Here is a 26,514-nt window from a genome sequence, read left to right as displayed (position 1 = left end):
TCTACTCAATAAAAATTAAAAATACTAAAAGACAGGGAAAAAACAGATGCATTATCCATTGTAAGATTTACTCAAAATAATAAATATGAATTATTTAAAAAACATTAAGTTATTAAATATTAATATAACATTTTTATTATTTTAAAATAGAGTATAAATGTTATTTATTAAATATAAAAATAAAATATGAATTATGTACAGTAAATGACGTACATAATTCATATGTAAAATAAAATATGTACAGCAGTTTGAATGCCCTGGATGGACTGGATTTTTTTTATTTGAAAGCTACAGTATGTCTACTAAAAACACAATCTGCACCAAGTGTGTGTGAGATGTGTCTTAACTCTCCTATGTTTCTACACTGCAGATGCTCTGGGGGTCTCAGTGTGTGTCCGCGTATGTGTGTGTGTCCTGGGGTTGTTATTGTGGGCTGTGTTAACAGAGCTGCAGATAAATGAAGACATCATGGCTGCCATCCAGCAGAGCTGAGAACACACACACACACACACACAGAGGGGTTTTCCATGCCACTAACGCTGTCAGTACATAAACAGGCGGCTGAGGGTAACAAATGCTGCTGCTAACTTCCACACACACACACACACACACACACGTCTATGTCCTCCTGTAAAAGTCCCTGTGGATCTCTCTCTGAGCATGTCCATTCAAACTCAGCAGCGTCCGATGTATTACTCATTAAGTCTGAGGGAAACATCAGATCCAGAAAGAATCTGATTTAGACAGCACAAATCATGGAAGCATCTCGTCTTAAAGAGACACACAGGCTACTATAATTTCACCTGTGTTTGTTCCAAAAGTAAAAATTAAAAACTCCCACAGAGCAAATTCTTTAGCAATAACAACATGTATGGGGTTACTGAGTGATGGTTTATACTTCTGAAATTTTTGGTCAATTCACTGGGCTCAGGGAAAAACGTCCTTGCCATGTTGAATTGAGCATCTGACAATCTCAGAAATTTGACTAAATATTGATATTTTCCTAAGAAGCAGTTGTTGACATGAAAGCCAGCCTGTAGATGAGTGAAGAGGAAAAGAGTTTATTCATGCAAAGCCACCTGTCAGACGAAACACAGGACATCACGTGTGTGTGTGTGTGTGTCAGACGAACACATGCATGCTGTCACAGTCTCTTTAGAGAGAGTAAATGTGGCACTCAATGTATACATCAACATTGTCAGGATTCCTGCAAAGTCTTCTGCTACTTCCTAACAGTGTGCGTGTGTGTGGTTTTGTGACAACTGAGGACATAAATTTGTATAATGACATGGGTATGACATAGGTATTACAAGGAGAAGGTGACTTATGAGGACATTGCCCCATGTGCCCATTTTTCAAAACACTTATAAATCATAAAGAGCGTGTGTTTTTTTTGAGAAAGTAAAAATGCACAGCTTCCTGTGAGGGCTAAGTTTAGGTGTAGGGCAATAGCACATAGTTTGTACAGTATAAAAACCATTACGCCTATGGGATGTCCCCACTTTTCACAAAAACAAACGTGTGTGTGTGTGTGTGCGCCACGTCTGACTGGACTACTAAAGCACTTCCTTTACAGTGTGGTGTTTGATCGGGCACAACTTGCCACCATCATGCTGTGATGAAGCCAACATCCCTTTGGGGTTGCTAAGCTGCTCTGAGTGGTTTCTAGGAGTTTAGATGCAGTTATTAAGGTGTAGTTTCTAGGGGATCGCTAAGGTGTTCTGAGTTGTTTCTAGGGATTGCTAAGTGGTTACTGTTATATTCAGAGTGGTTTCTAAGGAGTTGCTGTTTGGTTTCTAGGGAGCTGCTATGTGGCTGCTAAGATGTTCTCAATGGTTTCTAAGGTGGTTGCTTACTAGTCCATGTCAATGTCCCTGAAAATGTTCATCAGTAAATTTATCAGTAGTATTAGGCCAAAAATAATTTTTTTCTCTATCATTTTCTACTTCTATCATTCACCATTTCTCTCTCTTTTGCTGTAGTCTGAGCCGATACAACACTAATCCTGAACGCAGACACAGTGACGGCCTTGAGAATTACACAGCACAAACACACAATAGCAGGATTCTGTTAATGCCAGACACAAGTTCAATAACTAAACAAATGTAATGCTGAAGTGCTAAACACGGATGGTTAAAGGAGCTGTTATTCACACAGATCGAACACATAAAACAACATCAGAATACTTCAGATATATCATGGTATCACACTACAGTACCATAATGTACAGTAAATGTTTTAAATCTGGAATAAATTAGGAATCTCATCCATTTAAACTATGTCTATTATATTATTCATATTTAATTTACATTAAAATATTAAATATTACATTTGGAAAAATAATCTCCTTTGTAGGATATAAGATTGCATTGTGACATTTTTAATAATGTGAAAGTCATTTTCGCCACTGATACTCAGTGTAATGAAATCAAAATAAACAATTAAATAAAACAAAAATATTTTTTTTAAATTAATAAAAAAAAATTATACATTGCCTTTTAAATTTTTTTATTTTTTTTTATTATTATAATAAGAATCTGAAAATTGAGAAAAATTTAAAAAATTACCAAGATGGTGGAGCAGGCACCATATGTAATGAGAACAGTAGTGAACTGTCATAAAAACAAATATAAAACAGATTTTTCTAAAAAAAAAAAAAAAAATGACTATAAATTACTATAATGCCTTGTAAAAATGACTAGACACAGTATGTAATGAGAATCACAGGTGAACTGTCATGAAAAATAATACAAACTTATGGTCCAAAAGGCTTTATTTTCTTATGTAAACTATAATTTCATCTCTTTCTTTTGGTGTGAGATGGGATCTGAACATGTTTTCGTGAGATTAACCATACTTGGTCCATCTCAGAGAGGAGAAAGAAGAGAAGTGAAAGATTACAGACATTCAGTAGCCCAGCCCAGGGAAACACAGAGACTCCAGGATCTCCCATCGGCTCGGGGAAACATCAACATGCCAGCTTCACACAGATCACCACCCTGATTTATGAAGCACAAGTGTTTCCAGAGAGCATTGCTCTCTAAATACTATCATTTATCTATTTTTTTGGGTGGTTTGGTGTGACGTAGCTCTCAAACTTAGCTAATATGTATGAATATGCAACGTTTTACCCAGTAAAAACACATTTGCACTGATTAAATTACCTGACGAGCACAACTTTATTTCCTGTGTTGACGGATTTCCTATTGAAACAGGAAGTTTGAGCTAATAGACATGGACTGAAAGCCAAAAAACTGCTTGACCTTCAACGCTGCCCACAATAATAAATTCTGATTTATTGTTTTTAATATATAGACAAAATGAGGTTATCCATCACACACCTGTTTCTAGAGCAACTCAAATTTAACAAAATGACCATCGCGAGCGAATGAAGCATCACTGAAAGTACGGTAAACGGTTAAGTCGAGCTAACATTAATGTGATCCAGAAGGCTTTCCGGCACGTGTAATTCCAGAGTGACGAATTGTGGCCGTCTAATCCTGCCTGAATCTTTCCATCCCACAGCAGCGGAAACAGGATCAGACCCAGAATTCCTCCTGTGGCTGACGGGACTGACACACAGGGCTTGTGTCTCCATTTAGCCGGCCTGATTTACCCGTCAGACAATGAAGACACACTGTCTGGATTCCACACACACATTGGGACGTCATCTTGGCACTGACTCACAGCTGTTAACAAGCTCATTTTGTATCTTGTGGCCAGTCGATGATACATGTAGTTCTAGACTCTATTTACACTTCTGACTAACGGTGTCTGTCACAGTGAAAGAGAATCAAAAAGACAGATATGAGCGTTTTCAAATGAGATCAGAATAATTTACTTAGTTTCGTTTTCATTTAATTCAGCAGTGGTTGGAATAGTTTCAGTTTACTTTTTATTTCATTATCTGGTTTTCTTGTTTTTTCTAGTTTCAGTTTAGTTAGAAAATAGTTTTTATTTTAAGTTAAAATGTTATTATAATTAATATTAACATTATTGTTAGTTATATACTATTTTAATATTTCATAGACATTTGAAAAGCAGCACTGAAACCAACAAATACAAAATAATACAATATCCAATACTTATATATATATATATATATATGTTTTATGTGTTTTCATGTTATGATTTCCTTTTTTTTTCAAGTTTCAATTTAGTTATACTTTGGATTTTTTAATTAATTTACATTTCATTTAAAATTCAATTCAAGTTTAATAAATATTTTTTAAATCGTTTCTTTATTTTTGTATTTTATATTTATTATCAGACAGTAAAGTGTGAACGCATTTTAAAGTGAAAATCAAAGAATATTAAATTACAAAAAAAATTTATTTAAAAAAATATTTAACTATAAGTGAAACTAGAAAAAAAAAACAGCATGAAAACGAAACAACTAAACTGGAATGACTAACTAAAAATTTAACAAAAACTACATTAAAACTTACTCTGCATAGCTCAATCACATCGTAAACTACTTTTTTTTTATTAAACAGATAATTGAGCTTTTTTTGCTTTTGGTTTAATTTCAGTTTTTGTATTTATGATGTTAAAAAATCTTTTGTTCATCAGTAATTTAGTATATGCTTATTCATGAAACAAAAGAACAAATTGTTCATAAAACCATTCTTATTCGACAATTTACCTGAAAAACAAAAATACGTTCTGTTCATGTTTCTTGAATGAGACCCCCCCCCAAAAAAGTACAAATGAATTAGTTCTCAATCGAGAGTGTGTTTATAGGTTAGTATGTCAGTTAGATGTGTGTCTGGTGACAGACAGTCTGTGCGTGTGATGGACACTCGTCTGAATTCAGTCCACACAATGAAGAGTGTGTAACTCAATATTAAGTAAATGATCAAGCCAAGAGTACATACAATGAAACGTGTGTGTGTGTGTACTTCTGCTGACACGTCTGAGAGAGCCAGACGCCAGACAGACAAAACTGTCAATAACACACAAAGCAAACACTCATATGCTTTGGGTTTAGTTTCGGACCGGCCTGTCAAACAAAAGAGCGTTTAAAAAACAGAAACACTTTATCAGAGTGACAAAAGGCAAAGCTGAACAAAATGGGCATGTGAATCAGGTGCATGTGGGGATTATTCACATGCAAATTCAGGAGAAACTGGACTGAAGGGTTTATTTACAACCAAAACAAATATTATTATCTGAAAGAGTAATCGGACCCCGTTCGACCTCTACAGACCCAGGCATTCATTTTACAACACGGGCATCATTTAAGCAAATGAGGCTGCTGAGCCGTAACCAACAAACACCAGATCATCCAGAACCAGTGTGTGAAGTTCAATGTTTATATACACACCGCTGAAGGAATAGCCAAAAATGAATCTTTCAGTGAATCAGTTGATTCAGATCTGTATGAAAAGCTCAAGATCTACTAGATGTGGTGCACTAAACTCACTGGCGACTCCTGATGCGAGTCCGTACAGCAGGCCTCCTCCGTCTGACTGCGTCTGCAACACGTGTGTGGCGGGAGGACATTTCTCCTGTCTGATGAAGTTATACAGCAGCGTCTTCACCAGACGACTCGTCAGAGACAGACTGCAGACAAAGAGAGAGTTGTGCTGTTGTTACTGTTAACTAAAACTAAAAAAAAAAAAGTTATTGTTATATATTCATTATTTGAAAGAAATGCTGAAATAAAAGATTATAAAAATTAAATGAACCCTAACCTAAAAAAAAATATGTACTTATCCCTAACTTTAAAATAAAAATTAGATATGTTGCCTTAGCAGTTTAACTTAAACAAGTTGAAGTACTAAAATGAATACATTTAATAATAAAAAATCGAATTAATACAAAATAAAGTGAAACAAATATTTAAAATAAATGGAAATAAAATAACTAATAAAAATTACAAAAGTACATAAAATTTATAAAACAAAGTAATAAAAACAATTCAAGATAAAATTATTAATAAATTCTACTATACTGTAATAGCATATACATAAGACTAAAATATCTTTTTGGCAGCCACTTTTGCTATACGCTATAAAGTTAATGCTAAGTAAGTCGCTGTCATTCTTTTTAAGTGTAAACACGCCTCTTTTCTACATAACTTTGGTTTATTTTATGTATGCTTATTGCCAAAGCCAGAAAACAAGCAGTAACCAGAATTTGTGTTTAAAAGCAATGTTTGTGTACATTTTATAGTGATCATGGCAGCAATAATTCATCAAATGATGAAGTTTGTTCAGAAGTAAGTAAATAACGGAGTGTCTATTAACGCTAACTCATTTATTTTCAATCAAAATGAAGGAAATAAAGTATCGGGTAGGGTTAGGGTAGGTGTACGGAGGGATTTATTGTCCCAATAAGGGACATTTAATAAAAATGATAATGAAACAGTATGTAGTAAATTATGTACTACAATACTGAGGTGCAGATAATTGCCACTATTTGCAATAAGTAATATAAATAGCAGAAAATCCTGCTATTCTTACATAGTGTAAATAGAATCTATCGCTAAGAAAATGTTATTTTCACTTAGCTCACTTTTGATATTTAAAAGAGCCGACTGTGGTTACACGACTTGGCATTGATTAGATCACAGGAGCATATGAAAACTATTTGAAAAGACAATAATAGGGCAACTTAGAAATATTATTAGTTTTGATACACATTTAGCATTAGAGTCTCTAGGACCCCAAAAATAAAGAATGTCAAGACAAAACATGAAAATTAAAGGAACATGGAAATGTTCCAGTTTTTGGTTTCTAGAAATTGATGGAATGATGCATTATCAATGTTCATTTGCACAAAGGCGCTTACGTCTCTGCTTTTATGTACTTGCACAGAGTCCGTCTCAGTCCTAAAGACACTGGTGAGGTTTGACGAGTCTTCGCTAACGACCTCAGACGCGCAAGCTCATCTGCAGTGCTGAAGAGCTAACGAGGGAACTTTAAAAGCTCTGTATCACTGGTGCGATGCAAACGAGCCCTCCGGGTGAACTCAAGCAAAGCCCCAGACGAGAGCATCTGGTGAATTAATGAACACCCTCATTTGCATATGAAATGGCAGCGCTTGACAGTCGTCCTTCTGTTAATGCCAGTCAGGGGGCCACAATATCACACTGGGACAAACTTCATAAGAATAAAACACTGCGGTAGGCAACAACTTTTCACGTGGATTGGCTCTGGTTCACAAGTTAGGAAGTTTATGATGCTTCGCCGAAACTCTGAAACAATTAGATTAATCTATTCAGGTGTGTCGAGTGTCTGCGCCTTGCCATTAGTTTAATTACTACTCTTTTTATATGATCGACTACACAGTCCATTAAATGTACCTGTAGAGGTTAAAGATATAGGGATGTTTAAATCCAACATGTTTTTTTTCTTCTCACCATCGTCCTCTGGTCAGGTAGCCGTAAATAAGCCCCTCCCTCAGAACCTCCTTGTGGAAGAGCTGATAGGACAGCAGCACCAGAAGGGTGGTCACAGCTTCAAACAGGATGTTGTAGGTGATGTCACTATGGAAACAGACACATGACCAACATTAATACAGACATGTATGTCAATGAGCCAATTGCTGCTAAAAAATTTTTAAAATAAATAAATAAAAATTATATAAACAACACAAATAAAAAAGCTAAAAAATAAAAACCCAAAAAATACAAATAACCCCAATAAACTAAAATAAAAATAAAGCCCAAAAACAACAAAATGAAAAACAAAACCAAAAAAAAAAAAAAAAATCAAAATAAATGCATTTTATAAGCATTATATGAAACATTTTACGACCATTAAAATGTTATACATTGTAGCATCATTTTCTAAGTGAAATGACAAATGGTGAAATATGACCTAGACTAAGAGATCATATTATAATTGATCACATTCACAATATAGCGAACTCCTACAGTGAACTCATTGCCCCTCTCATTCTCTAAACACACACACACAAAACATTAATAGAACAATCTCTCTCTTTCGATTGTCCCTCATTTCCTTCCTTCAGATTTCCCACTTCGCTTCCACTTCCCAGTTCTGTGATGTCACTTGGCATGATTCCCTTTCACTTTTTAGACATACACACACACACACACACACACACACACACACACGACTGCAATATTACTGCAATGCTTTGAATTGTTTTGATTAAGATCAACTTATTATAAAAGTTAAATATGCAATTGAAAATAAAAGTGCACTACAAAAAAAATGCAACAGATTCACTTTCAGATGATTTTGAGTTGGACATGACTCGGCCCAGATGGGCGTTTTCATGTTGAAAATATGGACTCTTCGAGAGAAAATCTGCAGAATTCTGAGTAATAGACTTAAACAAGGTCAAACATGTTAAACTGAGATGACTTTATAACAAAAAATGTAATAAACACATTAGGGATGTGAATAATAGGTCTTCCAGTTCTGCAGAAATCTGTATGCGCAGATTCCGTGTTGACCTTTTTTTTTCATTAATAATACAAATTATTTCAACAAAACTTAGTATAATGATAATTTCACATATGCCATTAGCAAAATTATTATAACAGCCTTGGCTCTCACATGTTTTGTAAAGTTTTGAATATTGTCAAATGACAGTACAGAAAAACATTTCTCATAAACAATTAATCTTTACCAAAATTGATTGAAAATAACATTAGTCGCCATAACACAAGTTTATCAATACAAAAACTGTTCCATGTATGATAAAAAATGTTTTGTAAAAAGTGAATGTGTTTTTTTCCATTGGAAAGTGATGAAATGCAAAACTGTGAGCCTTGAATTTCAGCCGGTCCCTTGATTTGAGGTAGGGGTGTTCGATATAATGATTTTTGATTGTGGACGATAAAAATGTCTCCATGATCTGCTTTTGAAGAAATATCGTAGTATCGTGCTACAGCACACATTATATCAGTTACAGTTCGCTTTTTTCTGAACCCGTACACCTGAAGCGCACGCATTAAAACGCCTGTCGAACAACTAAGTTATCTTTTGAACTAATACTGTGTAAACACACAAGGTTTACATATAGACTCAGTTGGTTATTTCTAAAATGAAAGTAAACAGCCGAGACAAACAGATGCGTGCCTGTATATTAGATGCGTGCAGGTCTTAAACTTAAAGGGACAGTACTAAACATGTACTGTCTGACTGTCACTAAAGGGATAGACCCAAAAATTGAATTTCTGTCATTATTTACTCACATGTTGTCCCAAACCTGTATTAATTTCTTTCTAGTGCTGAACACAAAAGAAGATATTTTGAAGAATGTGGGTAACCAAACAGTTGCTAGTCCACATTGACTTTGATAGTAGGGGAAAAAATACTGTGGAAGTCACTGTGGACCAGCAACTGTTTGGTTTTTCACGTTCTTCAAAATTGCATTTATGTTCAGCAGAAGAAAGAAACTCATTCAGGTTCAAAACTAATTTTGAGTGAGCAAATGATGGTATAAATATAAAACACTATGACAGAATCGACAGACAGATGACAGAATATTTATTCTTTAATGTCAAAACAACAACAAAAAATAACTCCTTACTCTTGACTGAAAAAAAATAATACAGTTGCTTTAATAGGAATCAATCGATATAGAGTTTTGTTATATTTGTTCATTCAATTTCTTGCATGCTCCTGCTAAATATGCCTATTGTACCTGAAAATAAAGCACTGTTTATTTTATTTGTATGTGTATTTGTAATGTGTATCTTTGTTCTTATTTTTTTAATAACAAAGATAAAATAATGACTTCTATTAGTTAAAAATTAGTTTGGCTGTACTGTGCAGATAAAAATAGTAAAACCAACATGACAAAGAATCGTGATAAAATCGTGAAATTATATTTTTGCCATATCGCCCACCCCTAATCTGAGGTCACATGGACTTCCTTTATGGTGCATTTATAGCCTTTCATTGTATGCAGCTAAACATTATCGTTTGTGTTTTACAGTAGAAAGAGTGTCGTGCGGGCTTGGAACGACACGTAAGTGGTTTCTGGTTGATCAGAAACATCATCATGCACAGTATAAACGCTCTCTGCAGCTATTTGATCTGTGTGGTAATTTGAGCTACATTTCACAATATCCTTCACAACAGCGTGATAAGAATCATGTCTCCAGCTACAGAATCACTCAAAAGCACGTAGGAACCAGCGAGCCGGGGCTCTGAATGTGACTGACTACTCTCAGTCAGCACTTAGAAAGGAAACGAGACAAACGGCAACAAAAACAGACGCGGGACAACAACAGCAGACTGAACTCTGTGACAATACAACTGCGACGCAATCCACTTACACATGTGAGCCAGCAAAAATAACACTCTTCATTTCAAACCCGCTTAAAACTTGCGATCATGTTTATGTGACGTTCCTCACTTTCTCCGTTACTTCTCAAGGCTTTCCGATTTACAAACTCAGTCTCTTCATTTGTCAGGATCGTCTGTATGCAAATGTTGACTAGCACTGATGATAAATCTCTTTTTTATATAATCTATCATTTTTGAAGGTAACTTGTATTGCTTTTATAAAACTTTGGAAGCAACAATATTGTAACAGACAGAAATATTCAATAAATAATTACATTTATGTAAATCTCACACAAGTCTGAGACATACATAGGTCACATTTCGCCACAAAATGTACAGATTTTTTTTTGTGCATAATTAACGATGCATTATACAATGCAGAAAACTAAAACATTGATAATTAAGTTAAATAAATTCAACACAAAATGTAAATATAATATAAATATTAAAATAAATTAATAATAAAGCTGCAGACAGTAACTTTTTTTGTGTTCAAAATTTGCTAAATTAATATAATAAGCGAGTACACCATGAATGCATTTTCCAAACGTGTTTTTGGCTTGTCCAGAATCACTACGTACACCTATAATAAGCGTTTATATTCGGACTATTTTAGACTGGTTCGTGTAGGTACCGCTGCGGAGTAGCCCAGTACCTGCGTGATTTGTCATAGACATAAACAGAGAGAAGTAGCTCCAGCTACAATATTCTTCCGCAAGACGCACGCAGTTCGGTTTATTAACCGCTAGAGCGCCAAAAGTTACGGACTGCAGCTTTAAATAAAATATTATGAAATAAGAAATGAAAAATTTCAAAACATGACCTAAACAATCTAATCACATTAACATTCATAATTCATCAAATTCACAATATCATTTTCAATTATGTCTCTTTGTTTTTCAAGACTGTCTGTATGCAAATGTTGTCTGACATAGGTAATAATCTCTTTTTTATAACTTGATTTGATTTTTTCTGATGGTAATATTTGTCATTCTTATTGATCTAGGCAGTGTAAAGACAAAGCAGATTTGAACCTTTATGTCCTACCAACTTGGACCGCTTGACTCGAATGATCAAAGTATTAAATGATGAGTTTTTAAATCCCTGGAATAATGTGCGCTTATGAATCATGCTTTATGAGATCACAAACTTGTATTAATAAGGTAAACGGGGCAATTTAATTGATGAGATGCACATTCACACACATCAACATTTTTTTCAACATCAGCATCGCGCAACTCATCTGTCTTTAATGTGGTTTTCGTTATAGACTGGGTGGAACACAAGGACACTCCAGAACATGACAAACAGAACGACATTCATGAGACCAGATAAATCAATCTGTCCTTTTAATACATAAAAACACTAGAACTATGCAGAAGGAGAGCTGAATAATGCAGAACTCCTGTGCCGCTGTGTTTGTGTGTGTGTGAGAGAGTGTGAAGGGGCGTCACTCAATAAATCATGGCTTCATGCATGAAGGTGTCCTCCACTCATGTGTGTAAATGACAGGGGGTCACACAAAGGTCTGACGAGACACATGGGCGCTCAGGGAGAGTGGAGAAACAGCTGCAAATTTCAAAAAACGGAAAGGGAGTGTGGAAAAATTGCATGTTTTGCGACACGAGTAAAACACTATTTTAAAGAAATATTGCATCCAAAAATGAAAAGTTGCTGAAAGTTTACTCACCTTCAGGCCATCCAAGATGTAGATGTGTTTGTTGTTCATCAGATTTAGAGAAATGTAGCATTCCATCACTTGCTCAGCAATGGGTCCTCTGCAGTGAATGGGTGCCGTCAGAATGAGAGTCTAAACAGCTGATAAAAACATCACAATAATCCACAAGTAATCCACTCCACTCCAGTCCCATCTATTAACAACCTGTGAAGTCAAAAACTGTGTTTGTAAGAAACAAATCCATTACTAAGGCATTTAACTTTAAACCATCACTTCTGGCCAAAATATAAATCCTTTACTCCAGTGAAAAGTCTATCTCCTGTTGTCTCTTACATCAAAATCCACCCACACATTTGTTTAGAGCTGTTTTGGCATGTAAATGGCATTTGATCTGTGCAGATTTCTCTCCTGATTCAGACAAGACTTTATCACTGGAGAAATAGGAGAAATATTTTAGCCGGAAGCAACAGTCTGTAGTTAAAAATGTCTAACTGATGGATTTGTTTCTTGCAGCTTTTTGCTTCACAAGACATTAACTGATGGACTGGAATGGTGTGGATTATTGTGATGTTTTTATCAGCTGTTTGGACTCTCATTCTGACGGCACCCATTCACTGCAGAGGATCCATTGGGGAACGAGTGATGCAATGATACATTTCTCCAAATCTGATTAAGAAACAAACTCATCTACCTCTTGGATGACCTAAGGGGGAGTACATTTTAATTTTTGACTTCCATTAAACATAGCTCAAGTCTAAAAAAAACACATCAGGTGGAATGACGCTAATTTGTTTATAGCTATTAAGTTATAAACAGTCCTACATTTAACTTCTTGGAACTTCATGGGCAAATATTTTTAAATATATTTGTGTGTGTAAATGATTGTTTGAGTCAGAGTTGACCTTCACAGGCTGTACGTGAGAGACCCGTCACATATCACGACAACAACTCACGCACACCTCCCTCTCACACTGAGACATACTTTATCACTTAGTATTTGAAGACCAAAACAAAAACACACTAACACAGTTGTCCTCCGGTACTCACAGAAGCGGCACTTCGACGATGAGATGCACCAAATTACAGACCAGCCCCTCCAGAAGATCCACACAGATGGAGTCTGCAAACACACGTCAGTAATGTAAATATAGTCTATGAGAAGTTACTTTAGATATGATGCTCATTTTGATTGGTCAGAGATGACATTTATGCTCAGAGGATTGTGACACATCAAACAACTGAGAAGTCTTTGCCACACACAAATGCTCTAGCGCTGAAAAGGCTTTTATTTTTGCCTTTTGGACATTATTATTGATAAGCACGCTGGAGAGAAGACACTGGAGGAGGAACAACATCAGGGCATAAACCCAGGCCCGCATGTCTTACTCTGATGCTGAAACAGACCTTCAAAACACTAACTTTACTTTGGTCAAGTTAAACATTGGAAATGTGTGTCAGGGTTATAAGATCATTAACTAAATTTATAATTAAAACTATTAAAAAACATTTCAATTCATTAGAATAATGTTGAAAAAATAAAATAATTAGAAAAAAATAAGATAAATTAAAATTAGAAATGTACTACAAATAAACAAAAATTAAAACTGAATTAAAAATAAAATGAAAAGCAATATTTAAAAAAATTAATTAATAAAAATTACAAAAGAACAACAAATTTACTAAAAGTTGATTTTAAAAAACTGAAAATATAAACATTAAAGTAAATTCAAAATATTAATAAAAACTATAATGTAAAATATAATATAAATAATATTAAAATGGCACTGAAGTGTGTGAGATTTCTTAATTGACATCAGATATTCCCATAAATTAATACAACCAGAACAGCTGACATTGTGGGGACCCTGCGATCCTAATGAGGAAAACAGCTTCATAATGGACTAACAATGTGTTATTTCACATATTAAAATGACAAAGTTAGATTTAGCACTAGTCTGGAGTAATAACTAGTTTTACTAAATTATACACTGTCTCAGGAAGTTAGTTAATCTGACAAAACTTTAATCTTGGAACATCTGCAAATATAAATGTATTATCTAACATGAGCAAACAATGAAGAATAGTATTTTTATTAAGTAACATTAACAAAGATTTAAAAATTCTGTAAAACATATATATTACTCATTGTTAGAGGTGGGTAGAGTACCCAAAAACTGTACTCAAGTAAAAATACTTAAGTAACTATTCAGACTATTACTTTTACTTGAGTAAATATTTCTATGAGTAAGAGTAAAAAAGTATCGGATAAAAAACAACTCAAATAGTTAGTTACTAGTTACTTTGGATCATATATTGTATATAGTCTATTTTTATTTAGATATATAGATTAAATTAATTAATGTAATTTATTTCAGTGATGCAAATCTGAATTTTCATCTGCCTTTACGCCAGTCTTCATTGTCACATAAATCCTTCAGAAATCATTACAATGTTGATCAATGCTGTTCTTTTTAGCTTTCTATGAATCAAAGAATCCTGAACAAAATGACACAGGTTCCAAAAAATATTAAGCGGCAAAACAGTTTCCAACACTGGTAATAAATCAATATGTGACCCTGGACCACAAAACCAGTCTTAAGTCGCTGGGGTATATTTGTAGCAATAGCCATAAATACATTGTATGGGTCAAAATTATCCATTTTTCTTTAATGCCAAAAATCAAAATTAGTATATTAAGTAAAGATCATGTTCTATGAAGATATTTTGTACATTTTCTATCGTAACCATATCAAAACTTATTTTTTGATACGTAATATGCATTGCTAAGAACGTCATTTGGACAACTTTACAGGCGATTTTCTCAATATTTAGATTTTTTTTACACCCTCCGATTCCAGATATTCAAATAGTTGCATCTCAGCCAAATATTGTCCTATCATAACAAACTATACATACATGTATGATATATAAATCTCAATTTCAATGACACTTAAGACTGGTTTTGTGGTCCAGGGTCACATATATTACAATGATTTCTGAAGGATCATATGACTCTGAAAACTGGAGTAACAGCTGATGAAAATTCTGATTTGCATCACTGAATTAAATTATGTATTATAAACGTATATTTCTATAACCTCTGACACTGAAACCTCAGAAACCTCCTCACATGACTGCTACCGACATCTGAGCATAAAACAAACGCACATTGACGACTCTTCTGTTCTGCAAAATGTAAACAAATGTAGCCTATATTTCTGCAAGCGTAAATATTGTAAAAATATGAATATTAATTGTGTCTAGAACAGATTGCGCGCCGCTGCGCAGAGCTAACACTGGTTTGGCGGGTGTTTATTTCATACTCTGTGACAGCTTATTTAATGTATAAATTATACATTGTATTTAATGTATAAGGTACATGTACAACAAACTGGTAATGTCCTAGTGGTATCGTGTTCTGTAATCGAATGAGGCCTGTCTATACCTGTGGAACCGTAGACAACGCAAGCGGTGTTCATCTTATAAAGATCTTCAAAGAGCTCTAGCAAACAAGCCTTTGCAGATTTGCTTTCAATTGACTGTAGATCCAAAGCTATGTCTTCAACGCTCTGGATGTTACAACTCTGAGAACCGCTTCAGACGACTCGTGCGGCAAGGAACTGAACGAATCATTCAAACTGATTTGCGAACCAATTTACTGGTTTGCCAACTGGTTTGATCAAGCCTTTGAACAGAACTGACTCAAAAGAATTAATCATTCGCGAATGGGCATCGCTCATTGCCCAAAGAAAAGTAGACGGCGTGTTTGGAATAAATTGAAGCATTTGTACTGTATTAAGATAAAGTAACGAGAGGAGCGTTGCCCAAAGTAACGAAGTAAAAGTACCGTTTTTTTTAGCTAAAAATGTACTTGAGTAAGAGTAAAAGTACCCATCTTTGAATATACTCTAAAAGTTTTAGTTACCCAAAAAAATTACTCAAGTAAATGTAACTCGTTACTACCCAACTCTGGTCATGTAAAGTGTGAACAAACCACAACAGAAGTCTACAGATTGTCAATGTGTTTGTCTGTGTACCAGTTCAACTATATTTGTGAGGTCCAAATATAATGAAACGTGTCAAAAACTGACTTGCGAGGACAAATTAATTAATATTTTGAAAATGTGTGATACCATAGGTTCCCGGCGCCCTCTCCTGGTAGGAGAATTGTAAATGCAGCTCTTCTTCATTCATCTCCCTGATGAAGACCTTCAGCAAACAGCGCACCAGCAACAAAGCATTATGGGCCTGCCAGATGAACAACTGACTAGAGAGAGAAAGAGAGAGAGTCATAGATAATTACTGACCTACAGCAGCCTGTGAACTGTGGCTGAACATCTTACACACACACCAGGACTTCACCCTGCGGTTCATATTCAAAACACACATACGGCTTCACCCTGTCAGTGGTTTTGGATCATCCTTTACTAAACCAACACACATCCAGACTGTCAGGCTGCTGTAGCAGAGAGAAACAGCTCACATCTGCAGCTATGAGCACTCAAAAATTAGAAATTTAGAGTTTATGGATTCATAGAAAATTTCCATCTAATTGGATGACACATTTTAACAAAAAATAAACTTAATTTAATGCATTTGTCAGTCATGTATAAATGCAACAAGACTTTTTTAAATGTCTATTAATGCACTGAGTAAAAACATTTCCTAGTACCATTTAAAGTAGGACACTCAAATTTGTAGGAAGACCTACAAATATCACATACAGGCAATTGTTCCTTTTTCAATAAATATGCAGGTACATCTTGTATTACCAATACTACTGGCTCGCTGTAGAATGAGCAATATTGAATTTTTTCAAATGTGAGATTGAAACAATTTGGATTTATTGATGACAAATTTATAAATCTGGTTATTGTGTATTTAAAACACATTCAGTTTATTAGTATTAATGACAAATCTTACCCATTTCATTTATGTATGCACTGCATTGCATTAGGTTTATTAGTTTATGTTAAAGCTGTGCAATCCAAATGGTTGGAAATTTTATATGCAATTCAAATAGATAAATCTTTGCTATTTTTTGGAGTGCATCTGCTGAGTCTGGATCAGAAGTGTGATGTCTGCACAGCTGAGATGAGAGCAGATCATAAATATTCTCTCAGGCTGACGGTTCACATGCATGCGCTGTAGGAGTGGTGGGTCACTCCCTGCTCTGGATTTATGCTACAGCAACACTTTGAGCACAAACATCAGCTCTGGCGGTGAGTGTTTGACGTCATGGGCTGCACCGCTGCAATTCCCATGGGAAAATCATATCAGAGAACATCCTAACGGTATAGTGACTAGCGAAGGTCATGGAAAGCCTGTGTAGGAAAAAATGCTTATAAAGAATATGTTTCTCAAAATCTCACAGACCTTCTGACCATCTGCGAACCACAAACAAATCTCAATAGCCGCTTTCACACACAAAACCCATTATGTTTACATAAAACTGTTAGATTCACTTTTATAGTGAATATATATTAAGATGTGACAAGTTGTATATGCACTGCTACCAGGGTGATTATCGTTGATTATAACAAAATTATTTAAAAACATATGTTACTTGAAATTAAATAAAATAAGTTTTAACTGGAATAAAAAAAAAATATTAATTATTTTATTTCAGCTATTTACCAAAGAGGTATTTCTTATTTGTATTTAGTTTAACCTGATGTACTAAAATAAATTGCACTAAAACTATATAAACATAAAAAAAACGCTAAGAAAAATAACAAAAACACCACAAAATTACGACAAAAATTTACTACAATTAAAGTGAAAATTGAAAAAACTAAATTCAACGAATTCAAAATATTAAACATTATCTCAATGATGCTAAAATAACACCGCTTACTAACGAAAGATCCAAAATCATACTACACAAACACTGATGTCATTCGCTGGAAATCACCTTTGACCAGCAGTGAAGGCAACTAGCAGTTTTAAAATATGTCAATATTATCTTTAGGTGGAACTGAACAAAATAGGTATCGTGCATATTTGTGAAAACATGGTGCAAAAACAATTTCATGCAGAATCAATAAATTAACACTTAACTTCTGGATAAAATTTAGAACAATGTGTATGGAAAAGTTACAAAAAACACATATCTGCTTAGTTCATAAACATAGAATGCACAAATAAATAAAAATGGAATAAGCCCAAATTTTGAAATATAATATTATGAGACCTTTTTCACATTTGCAGCGTTCTTGGAAGTTGTCATAATTGGGTAAACTTCTACAAAATTTCACTTCTGTGTTCCCATTTGCCCCAACAGCAAATGAAAAAAAGCCATGATAGCATTTGTATGACTTTCCAAAAGAGGAAAAAAATGTCAGCAGCTTCAACGAGTTTGCGGTAATTTAATGCTAAGATAATAAGATAAAGCATAGTGTTATAAATGTACATTACTTTTTTTTTCAAGAATATTTGTCCTAATTTGACACTGTTAATAATAGTGGACACACATCATTCATGGAGAAAAGGGTCCATTAGAAACTTGCATGCAATTATTAGTGAATGAGAATCGGTGCTGAGTACTGCAGTTTTCATGCAAGAGATTTTGGATACTGTGTCTTCATATTATTCAGCTTTTATGAACATTTAAAAATACATACAACTCTTATATGTACACATCGAAGACATATCTCACTTACTCTTGGCATTCTGTGGAAATCTTCAGTTCTTTGGTTCTGCTGAGAAAAACTCTCACCAATGCCCCAAAGTTCCCGGACCTGGGGTTGTTCTGAACTATAAGGGACACAGACAGATGATCAAACACATGAAACATCCCTTCCCATCTTTAGGGTGTTCAACTTAACCAGATCAACAGAATGATTAAAAAAACAGCTTGAACAATAAATTATATACAGTACATCATAAAAGCAGAGTGGGCTTGGGATCGGTAATCATTTGAATCACGTGGCTTCATGTGCACAGAGTCTGGAAATTACAGACCTTTATTTCACAAGACAGTGGGTTTGAAATCAGCGTACAGACGGCTGTAATGAAACGGCAGTAAATTATACAAGCACACATACTCAGAGTCTTGGCCAGCGGGATCACAGCCTCCTCCAGGAGTTTAGCATCAGCACTGAAAACACAGAGATAATCATCAGATGAGAGAAATATCAAAGCAGTGTTTACAGTAAATTTCACACGGTCAAGAGATGCGAGTGTGAAAGACGGCCTCACTTACTGCCTTTATAAAACAGTGGCAGCACTGAAATGATTAAGGAAAGCAATGCTCAATAAATAATAAACTTTCATTAAGTAAATGAGGTCATTATTCTAACTCTATAGAGGTTGCATGCACACAAAATGTAGGGTACAGATAAGTTACTCACTGCAATGAACTGAATAGCAATTCAACAGGTTATGTCTGTATGATTTTTATTAGATACAGCTGAGAAGGTCAAGACATCAGAAATCCCCATTTTAACACACAGACCTAGTTTTTATGCTGTTAAATAGGTTAAACCATTGACAACAGCGTTACACATCTAATAGCTCTTAACAACAAAAACCTGGGAATTATGTGAAATGACATGAAACACATACCTTCAATCATATCTGAGCAAACACTGAATAATTCAGAACAACACATTGAATCAAGAACATTTCTATAAAAGCAAGAGATGCTAAAATAGTGTTTGTGATGTGATATGCTCTGTCTCCCTCTGGTGTCTGTCCCTCACTGAGAGAGCAGAAGATGAACCTGAGCTTAAGACACCAGCGCACCCTAGACAAGTAAAAAATAAAAAATCCCCTCATTGTTTTCTCGAGCTAAAATTACAAATTTGGGAAGATTTTTGGCGCATTGCATTTTCAAATGCAAGATCCAAACTCACAGCGCTCTCTCTCTCTCATGTGGAGCAGAATTTAATGCTCATTATTTGTGAATCCTCACATTTAAGCAACTCATCAGAGCTTCACAAATAAGCTATTTCTGAGGCAAAACAGAAAATTTCCACTGAAAGGTGACAAGTTTGTATCTGAATGAATGTGAGTGTATGGGACATCAGTGATGGGGGTCGGAGGAGCGTCTCACCTGCAGGTGGGGCTGGTGAAGGTGAATGAGATCAGCTGGTTCCAGAAGGGCTCATTCTCTGAAATGGCGTCTGGACCAATCAGAGTGCGGATGCTCTGGCTCTCTGACAGGTCGCTCACCTGACTGGTATTTGCCCCCATCGCCCCCGAAAACCACCAGAGACTTCCTCAGAGCCTCATCATCAGCCGAGCTAAACCTGGAGGATCATGGGAGAAATATGTTTAGTTTGATTAACGAGGCCGGTTTTTCAGTCACCTAAGGAAGAATATTTTAGGTTCTAAATTAACATTTAAATTTCCACCTGATTATTACACTATACGCTTTAGCAAGAGTCAAAACACATGAAACAGGTTTCATGGGTAGACACAGAGCCCTACACACACACACACACACCTCTTTGTTAAGCACACACCCTTTACACACACATTGTTGACGTGCCAGCGTTTCACGTTCCCTGATGCGGACTGTGAAATTAAAGTTAAACATCCTGGTTCATATTACGTCTGTTCTGATCACAGAAGATGATGTGAACTCTCTTGACTTACAAGGAAGTTCATTTACACCTTCAGGTCAAAGCAGCTTTGAGTCTCACACACCTAAAGATAGCCACAGATGTAGATCCATTCCATAATAATCATTTTCCAACCAATCAAACGATATTTATACTGAGAAATCAAAGAAGAAAATTTCAAAACAAGTCAATATCTTATATGTATACCCCTAATAGGACAGATAACATTTAAAAATTATATTTTGCATAAAGAAAATGTATCTGGGACATAATTTTCCTTGACAATTTTCATGCCAATTCTTTAAATATAATGCTTCCAGATCTGAGTTACTTCTTTCTGGAAAGTAAATTTCATTACTGTAATATTAGTGTTTTTATTTGTTATTAAAAGGAGTATAAAAGCAGCATACTGCATGTTTTTTTTTAATTATATAGAATTTATATAATTTCAGCGAGAATTCTTTCTGTTTTAGTATAAAATGACTGATATAAAATGTATGTTTTTTAATTTAAAAGTCCATTTTTACACATTAAACATTATATATTACCTATAGGTCAATAAAAATTGTTTAAGTTCTTGAAAGATTTTGTGGGATTGCCTCAAAAATGAACAACCATGATGCAAAGGTGCAAAAAATCTTGCCATTTCATTCAATGTTACTGTGAACACCAAGACTGAAATCAATAATTAATTCAATGCAATCCAGCACTGTTATCAACATTACAGGTGACAAAAGACTACAGGTAGATAGATAGGTATCTAATGAATGGCCTACAGAAAACAAGGAAACTAGTCCAACGCCTGCAGGACTCTGGGAGTTAAAATGATCCTGCAAAGTTTAGATTAGATTCTTTACACATTACAATACAGTAAATACTCCACTGTATAGATAATACACACAGTAATTATGATTCCACACAGTTAGTAAAGACTTATTTATAACATGCACATCGAAATTAATTTAGCTTGTTCGTTTACTTTGACAGATTGGGCTTTCCTCAGCTAACTGCCTTCCAGAAATTACTCACTAAACAGCTTTTATACCCACCGCAAGCAAAATAACTAGAATGTGGTTAAATATTCGATCTATAGGAGTCTTTTTCGCTATGCAACTGCCAGTGTAGAAGTTAATAAGCATCCAGGTAGTTATACACCTAGCAACAATTAGCCTGCAGACTCGAGTGAATGGAGAAATCCATTGCAAACCCGTTAGCTTCCATGCTAACATGCTAGCACGCTAACGGCCAGCATAATTTACCTGATGAATGAAAGATTTGACAGCGCCTCACAAAAGCAACTCGCGGTTCTCCAGACTGGTGTCTATGTGTTCTCAGACGAATAAAAGTAAATTAGTTGTTATTAGTGATGGTAAATGTCCAGTAGCGCGTGTTTGACAGTGGAAGTTGAGGCTCTATTGACTCTATTAGCTCTGCGTCTCCACGTCGCCACTGACGCTCGTGACATCTCACCTGGCCGAGCACGCGCACAAGAACGCTCCAATCAGACTGAGGCGGAGAAACTGCCTCATGAATATTAATTAGAATCCTAAACGAATTAATATATTATTAATATAAATTCTCAGAACTTTTGTTAATGATTCAGATATGCTACAAACCGAACTTTCGTAATGTATACTTTTTTGTAACAGTATTGGTAGCCAGTGCAAATTGATGAACAGAGGCATGACTTTTTCGGCTCATTAAAGATTAATCTTGCCGCAGCATTTTAGATTAACTGTAGGAGTTGTGAAGCATGTTCAGAAAGAAAGGGCCTGATCTTCCTAATATTGTATAATACAAATCTGCAGGACCGGGCAGTTTTAGCAATGTGTTCTGAGAAATTCAGCTTATCGTCAATCACAACTCCAAGGTTTCTGGCTGTTTTTGAAGGAGTTATGGTTGATGAGCTTAAATGGAAGGTGAAATTGTGAAGAAGTGATGGGTTAGCTGAAACTACAAGCAGTTCTGTCTAAGCCAGGTTGAGTTGAAGGTGATAGTCCTTCATCCAGCAAGAAATGTCTGTTAGACACACTGAGATACGAGCAGTTATCGTCGGACCATCAGGATGAAATGAGAGGTAGAGTTGAGTGTCATCAGCATAGCAGTGATACAAAAATGTACATAAAATAAAAATGTTAAATATAGAGAAAAATGATTCTTATGATCTATAGCAGAGTCCAAACTCAGTCCTGGAGGGCCGGTGTCCTGCAGAGTTTAGCTCCAACCCTAATTAAACACACCTGAAGCAGCTAATCATGTTTCCATGCAGGTGTGTTGAGGCAAGGTGGAGCTAAACTCTGTTAAAGTCAGTTAACTCTCTAAAATCAGCGGGGCAAGAAATAATTTTAAGTTGAAACAACTTGTAGAAGCCAAAATACTAGATCTTTATGCAAAGATAATTTGTTTAATTTTTTGTACTTCTATGCGTTATTCAAGTTGACTTCATCTAGTGGCTCAGATGGAGATGCAAGACCTCTGAGATAGAAGACCTGTGATGTCACTAAACAGGAAGTGACAGTCTTTGACCTCGTGGTCTGACTCCATGCATTGACTCAAGCTCCAATCTACTTTATATCTTTGCAATCTTTTTTAATTGCAATAAATGCTTCATCAAGTTTGTGGACAATAGATTTGTTAAGATTGAGTGTGAAGCCTTTTTTTGTTGTTCAGCCACCAAAGTGGACGCCTAGCCACTACAAAACCTTTGGGAACAATTTTTTTTTAGTGTATGGTTTAGTTTTATATACAGTAACAATAAACAATGCAAAATGAAGGTTGTTTTTTTTAACATTAACAATGACAAAGCCAAACATCCTATATCTTACGCTTTATTTATAGACATCCGTGCCAAGTATATTACAGGACATTACATACAGACAATCCACAGAGCTGTGTACAAGTAAATCTGTCAGACTGATATGGCTGGATAAAGCCTTTTCTGTTCATTCAACATACACATTTAGAACAGCCAGCCTAATAAATAGTGTTTTCTCATAACATGGTAGATTATTTAAAATCTTGTAACAGTTCTCACTAGGGTTAAAATGAGATTCGTCCCCCTCCCAAGTCCCTGTACCAAAGTGCAAAGTCAATTCCGTGACAGAAGAAAACGAATCGTCATTAAGGCTTCATTTTTCTGCAGACAGATATTTCTGTCAGCAACTGATGGCAAGACGACCCATTTAACATGAGCTCACAGAACAATGAAATATTTAATCAGAGAAAACACCACAGCGAGTGCATTAAAATCATCTATGACCCTCTAGGCAGGCTTTACGGGACTTACACTTAAAAACTGAGCAAGAACCGTTTCCGCTGAAAGTGGAGGTCTGGAGGAACAGATGAGCTCAGAAGTATTTATGTAAACATGAGTTTTCAGCATTCATTCATTCATTCATTCTTTCACGGTTCGTAAGGAACATCAACGAGAACTAGACACCGACACCCTGAAAAGATTCAACCGTGAGAATTTCATCGTGAGGTTTGTGGGATTCAGCCCTTTGTTTGGACATTTTGCAAAAGGGATGACAAATATTTTGGAAATCAAGATTATAATTCCTTACTGAGATCACATTTAAACAAACATCTTCAAATGTTGTCACGAAGAAAACAAATCTAATCAACACCCTTCACTACACTGCACTGTTTCTTAATCAGTGTTTTTGCCTTGTTTTGCAATAAAATATACATAAATATTTAATTTTTAAACCTTTTTAAACAAAATAGGTTTAGAACATTCTGTAAAAATGATATTATGCAATTTTGTTTTTCAAATAAATCAATTTTGGCTGAGGATCAAACAAGATGTATTACTTGTGAAGCAAAATTGTGTAATTTTACAGAAGTTGAATTTTTCATTGTCAGTTTTTTCTGGGTTTAAGCATTATTTATTTAGCTTAAAGCAAGAAAAAGTGGTCAAGATGGTGAGAAAAGTAAATGCAATTCAAAATATATATATAGCGTTGTTATCTTAAACTAAATGTACATTTCTTTAAAAAAGTTAATATTTTAAATGAAAAACAAGACAAAAACCCTGTAAGAAAACATCTGCAGTGTATAAAACAAGATGGGCGGTGAGATTAGAAACACAATCACACACTCTCTCTTTCGATTTGTGCAATAAAAAAAGAAAAAAAAGAAAAACTCAGACAATCAATTTGTTGTACGTGGTGCACAACATTAAAACCAGTCCTGGTCACCGGTGAGTATTTTCTTGTACTTTCCATTTAAAGCCCCATTCCCCATTGGCTCTTTCATTAGTCCCTCCCCTTTTATGACACTGGGCCTCTTCCTATTGGCCCCTTGCGGCGGGCAGTTATGACAGATATGACAGGGTTGGTTTCAGATGTTCTCGGCCTGAGGAACCTCTCGTATGCTCTCTCTGAGCTCGGGCCGGACGCGCGGTCGCTGGCGTATGCTGCGTCCCGATGCGATGAGGTCGGCGTAACCGCGTGAGTGCGAGAAGGCGTAGGCGGAGCGACGGGAGCGTCCGCCACGCTGGAACGGTGGCTTCCTCTTCTTCCTCTCCTCTTCATCATCCTCCAGCTCGTACTTCTTCCTGTTCCTCTGGATCTGCAGGAAGAAGAATGTGAGGCTGTAACATCTCTGCATATGTTGTATTGAACAGAAGATTCCTCGTCTCTGTGTGACTGAAGGCTCTCACCTTGTCTCCGACCGAGGGACAGATGGTCTGATAGAGGAACTGGATGCAGATGACGGGGAGGAGACAGATCCCCACCGTCAGGATGATGGTCAGCCACAGGTACGGCTGTCTCAGAGCGTTAGACGCGGCGCCTACGGGGCAAAACAACAACCATCACACACCAACTCACAGTATGGGCTCTGTTTGAGATTAAACCGTGACAATAACTGTGCAGTACATGTCAGCTTACAGCCAAAATGTCAGATTTTAGTATTATTTATATACCATCATAGTATTTATTAATACTTTAAATTAGGTTTATTTTATCATTTCAGTTTTCATTTAAATATTAGCTTAAGCTTTCGTATTTTGCCATGCACTTTTGTCATTTTTATAAGTTTTTGTTCTTAAATATTACTATTAGCATTTATTTTTGTATTTTCAGGTTTTCATTTTAATTTTAGTTTCATTTTTAGCAATTATGTGCATTTGTCATTTTTATTTGTCATTTGTAAAAGGATTTATTTTTCATTTTGTCAGGTTTTCTTTGTAATTTTTAGTAATTTTATGAACTTTTGTCCTTTTTTATTTAGTTTTCCATTTTAAAATATAAAGTTTTAATACTTTTAAATATCACTATCATTTTTTTTATATTTTCAGGTTTTCACTTAAATGTTTAATTTGTATATTTTTAATTTTAATATTACTAGGCGCATTTATTTTTATAGTTATTCATGTTAGTGCTTCAACTTGAACTTAGTTGCAAAATTAACATTTCTAATTTTCATTTAGTTTGTTTTTACATCTAATATTTAGATATTATTTCAGCTTTATTTAAATTTTAAAAAGGTAATTTTAATAGCTTTAGTTAGTAAATGAAGATTTTATTTAGTAAAAGCAGCTTATATTTCTTTTAAATATAGATAAAAACACTAAAAATTTTAATAGTTGTGCAAATTTGCTAAATTAGTTTGAGAGCAATTTACATTAATATAACAATGGAATACATAAAATAATATATAATCATCAATCAGCCTTTTTGGACATCATTTTGTGTCAAAAGGACCTGTGATCATTTAATTCTGTAGCTTTTACATAACATTTCTAAAAAGAGAAAAAACATGTCTATAATGCAATATTTATTTAATATTTAGTTAAGGGTTATAGTGAAGAACCTTCACAATTATATCACATGCATATTCAAAAAAAAAAAAAAATTTAAACAATCTTAAATTTCTTTTGAATGCAACAAATATTTTTAATAGTTATTTGTGCATTTTTGATCAATTCGTTTTGACACTAATTTACATTAATATATTAAAATGTATAACAAAAATAATCATAAATTTTCTT

At 34.9% G+C, this 26,514-nt stretch overlaps 2 protein-coding genes across 2 annotated transcripts in view; both read right to left on the bottom strand.

The window, feature by feature from the left end:
- LOC306855665 (dymeclin-like) overlaps window positions 1-21,997 on the bottom strand; it is a 77,717-nt gene extending 55,720 nt beyond the window's left edge. The window contains exons 1-8 of the mRNA XM_079394459.1: window positions 21,779-21,997; window positions 20,009-20,204; window positions 18,999-19,051; window positions 18,615-18,708; window positions 16,086-16,219; window positions 13,000-13,072; window positions 7,367-7,492; window positions 5,426-5,565 (exon numbers count right to left, since the gene is read on the bottom strand). Coding sequence (XP_079250585.1) covers window positions 5,426-5,565; window positions 7,367-7,492; window positions 13,000-13,072; window positions 16,086-16,219; window positions 18,615-18,708; window positions 18,999-19,051; window positions 20,009-20,148 — 760 coding nt within the window. The 5' untranslated portion in view covers window positions 20,149-20,204; window positions 21,779-21,997. The remainder of the gene's footprint in view (window positions 1-5,425; window positions 5,566-7,366; window positions 7,493-12,999; window positions 13,073-16,085; window positions 16,220-18,614; window positions 18,709-18,998; window positions 19,052-20,008; window positions 20,205-21,778) is intronic.
- Window positions 21,998-23,330: 1,333 nt separating this feature from the next.
- LOC306855647 (phospholipid-transporting ATPase IC-like) overlaps window positions 23,331-26,514 on the bottom strand; it is a 30,934-nt gene continuing 27,750 nt past the window's right edge. Inside the window, exons 27-28 of the mRNA XM_079394437.1 lie at window positions 25,183-25,313; window positions 23,331-25,091 (exon numbers count right to left, since the gene is read on the bottom strand). Of these exons, the coding sequence (XP_079250563.1) occupies window positions 24,861-25,091; window positions 25,183-25,313 (362 nt within the window). The 3' untranslated portion in view covers window positions 23,331-24,860. The remainder of the gene's footprint in view (window positions 25,092-25,182; window positions 25,314-26,514) is intronic.

This window comes from Barbus barbus (assembly GCF_936440315.1).
Source record: "Barbus barbus genome assembly, chromosome: 36".
In the NCBI taxonomy this organism is placed as follows: Eukaryota; Metazoa; Chordata; class Actinopteri; order Cypriniformes; family Cyprinidae; genus Barbus; species Barbus barbus.
Note: the sequence above shows the minus strand (reverse complement) of the source record. Positions and strands in the feature narration are given on the sequence as shown.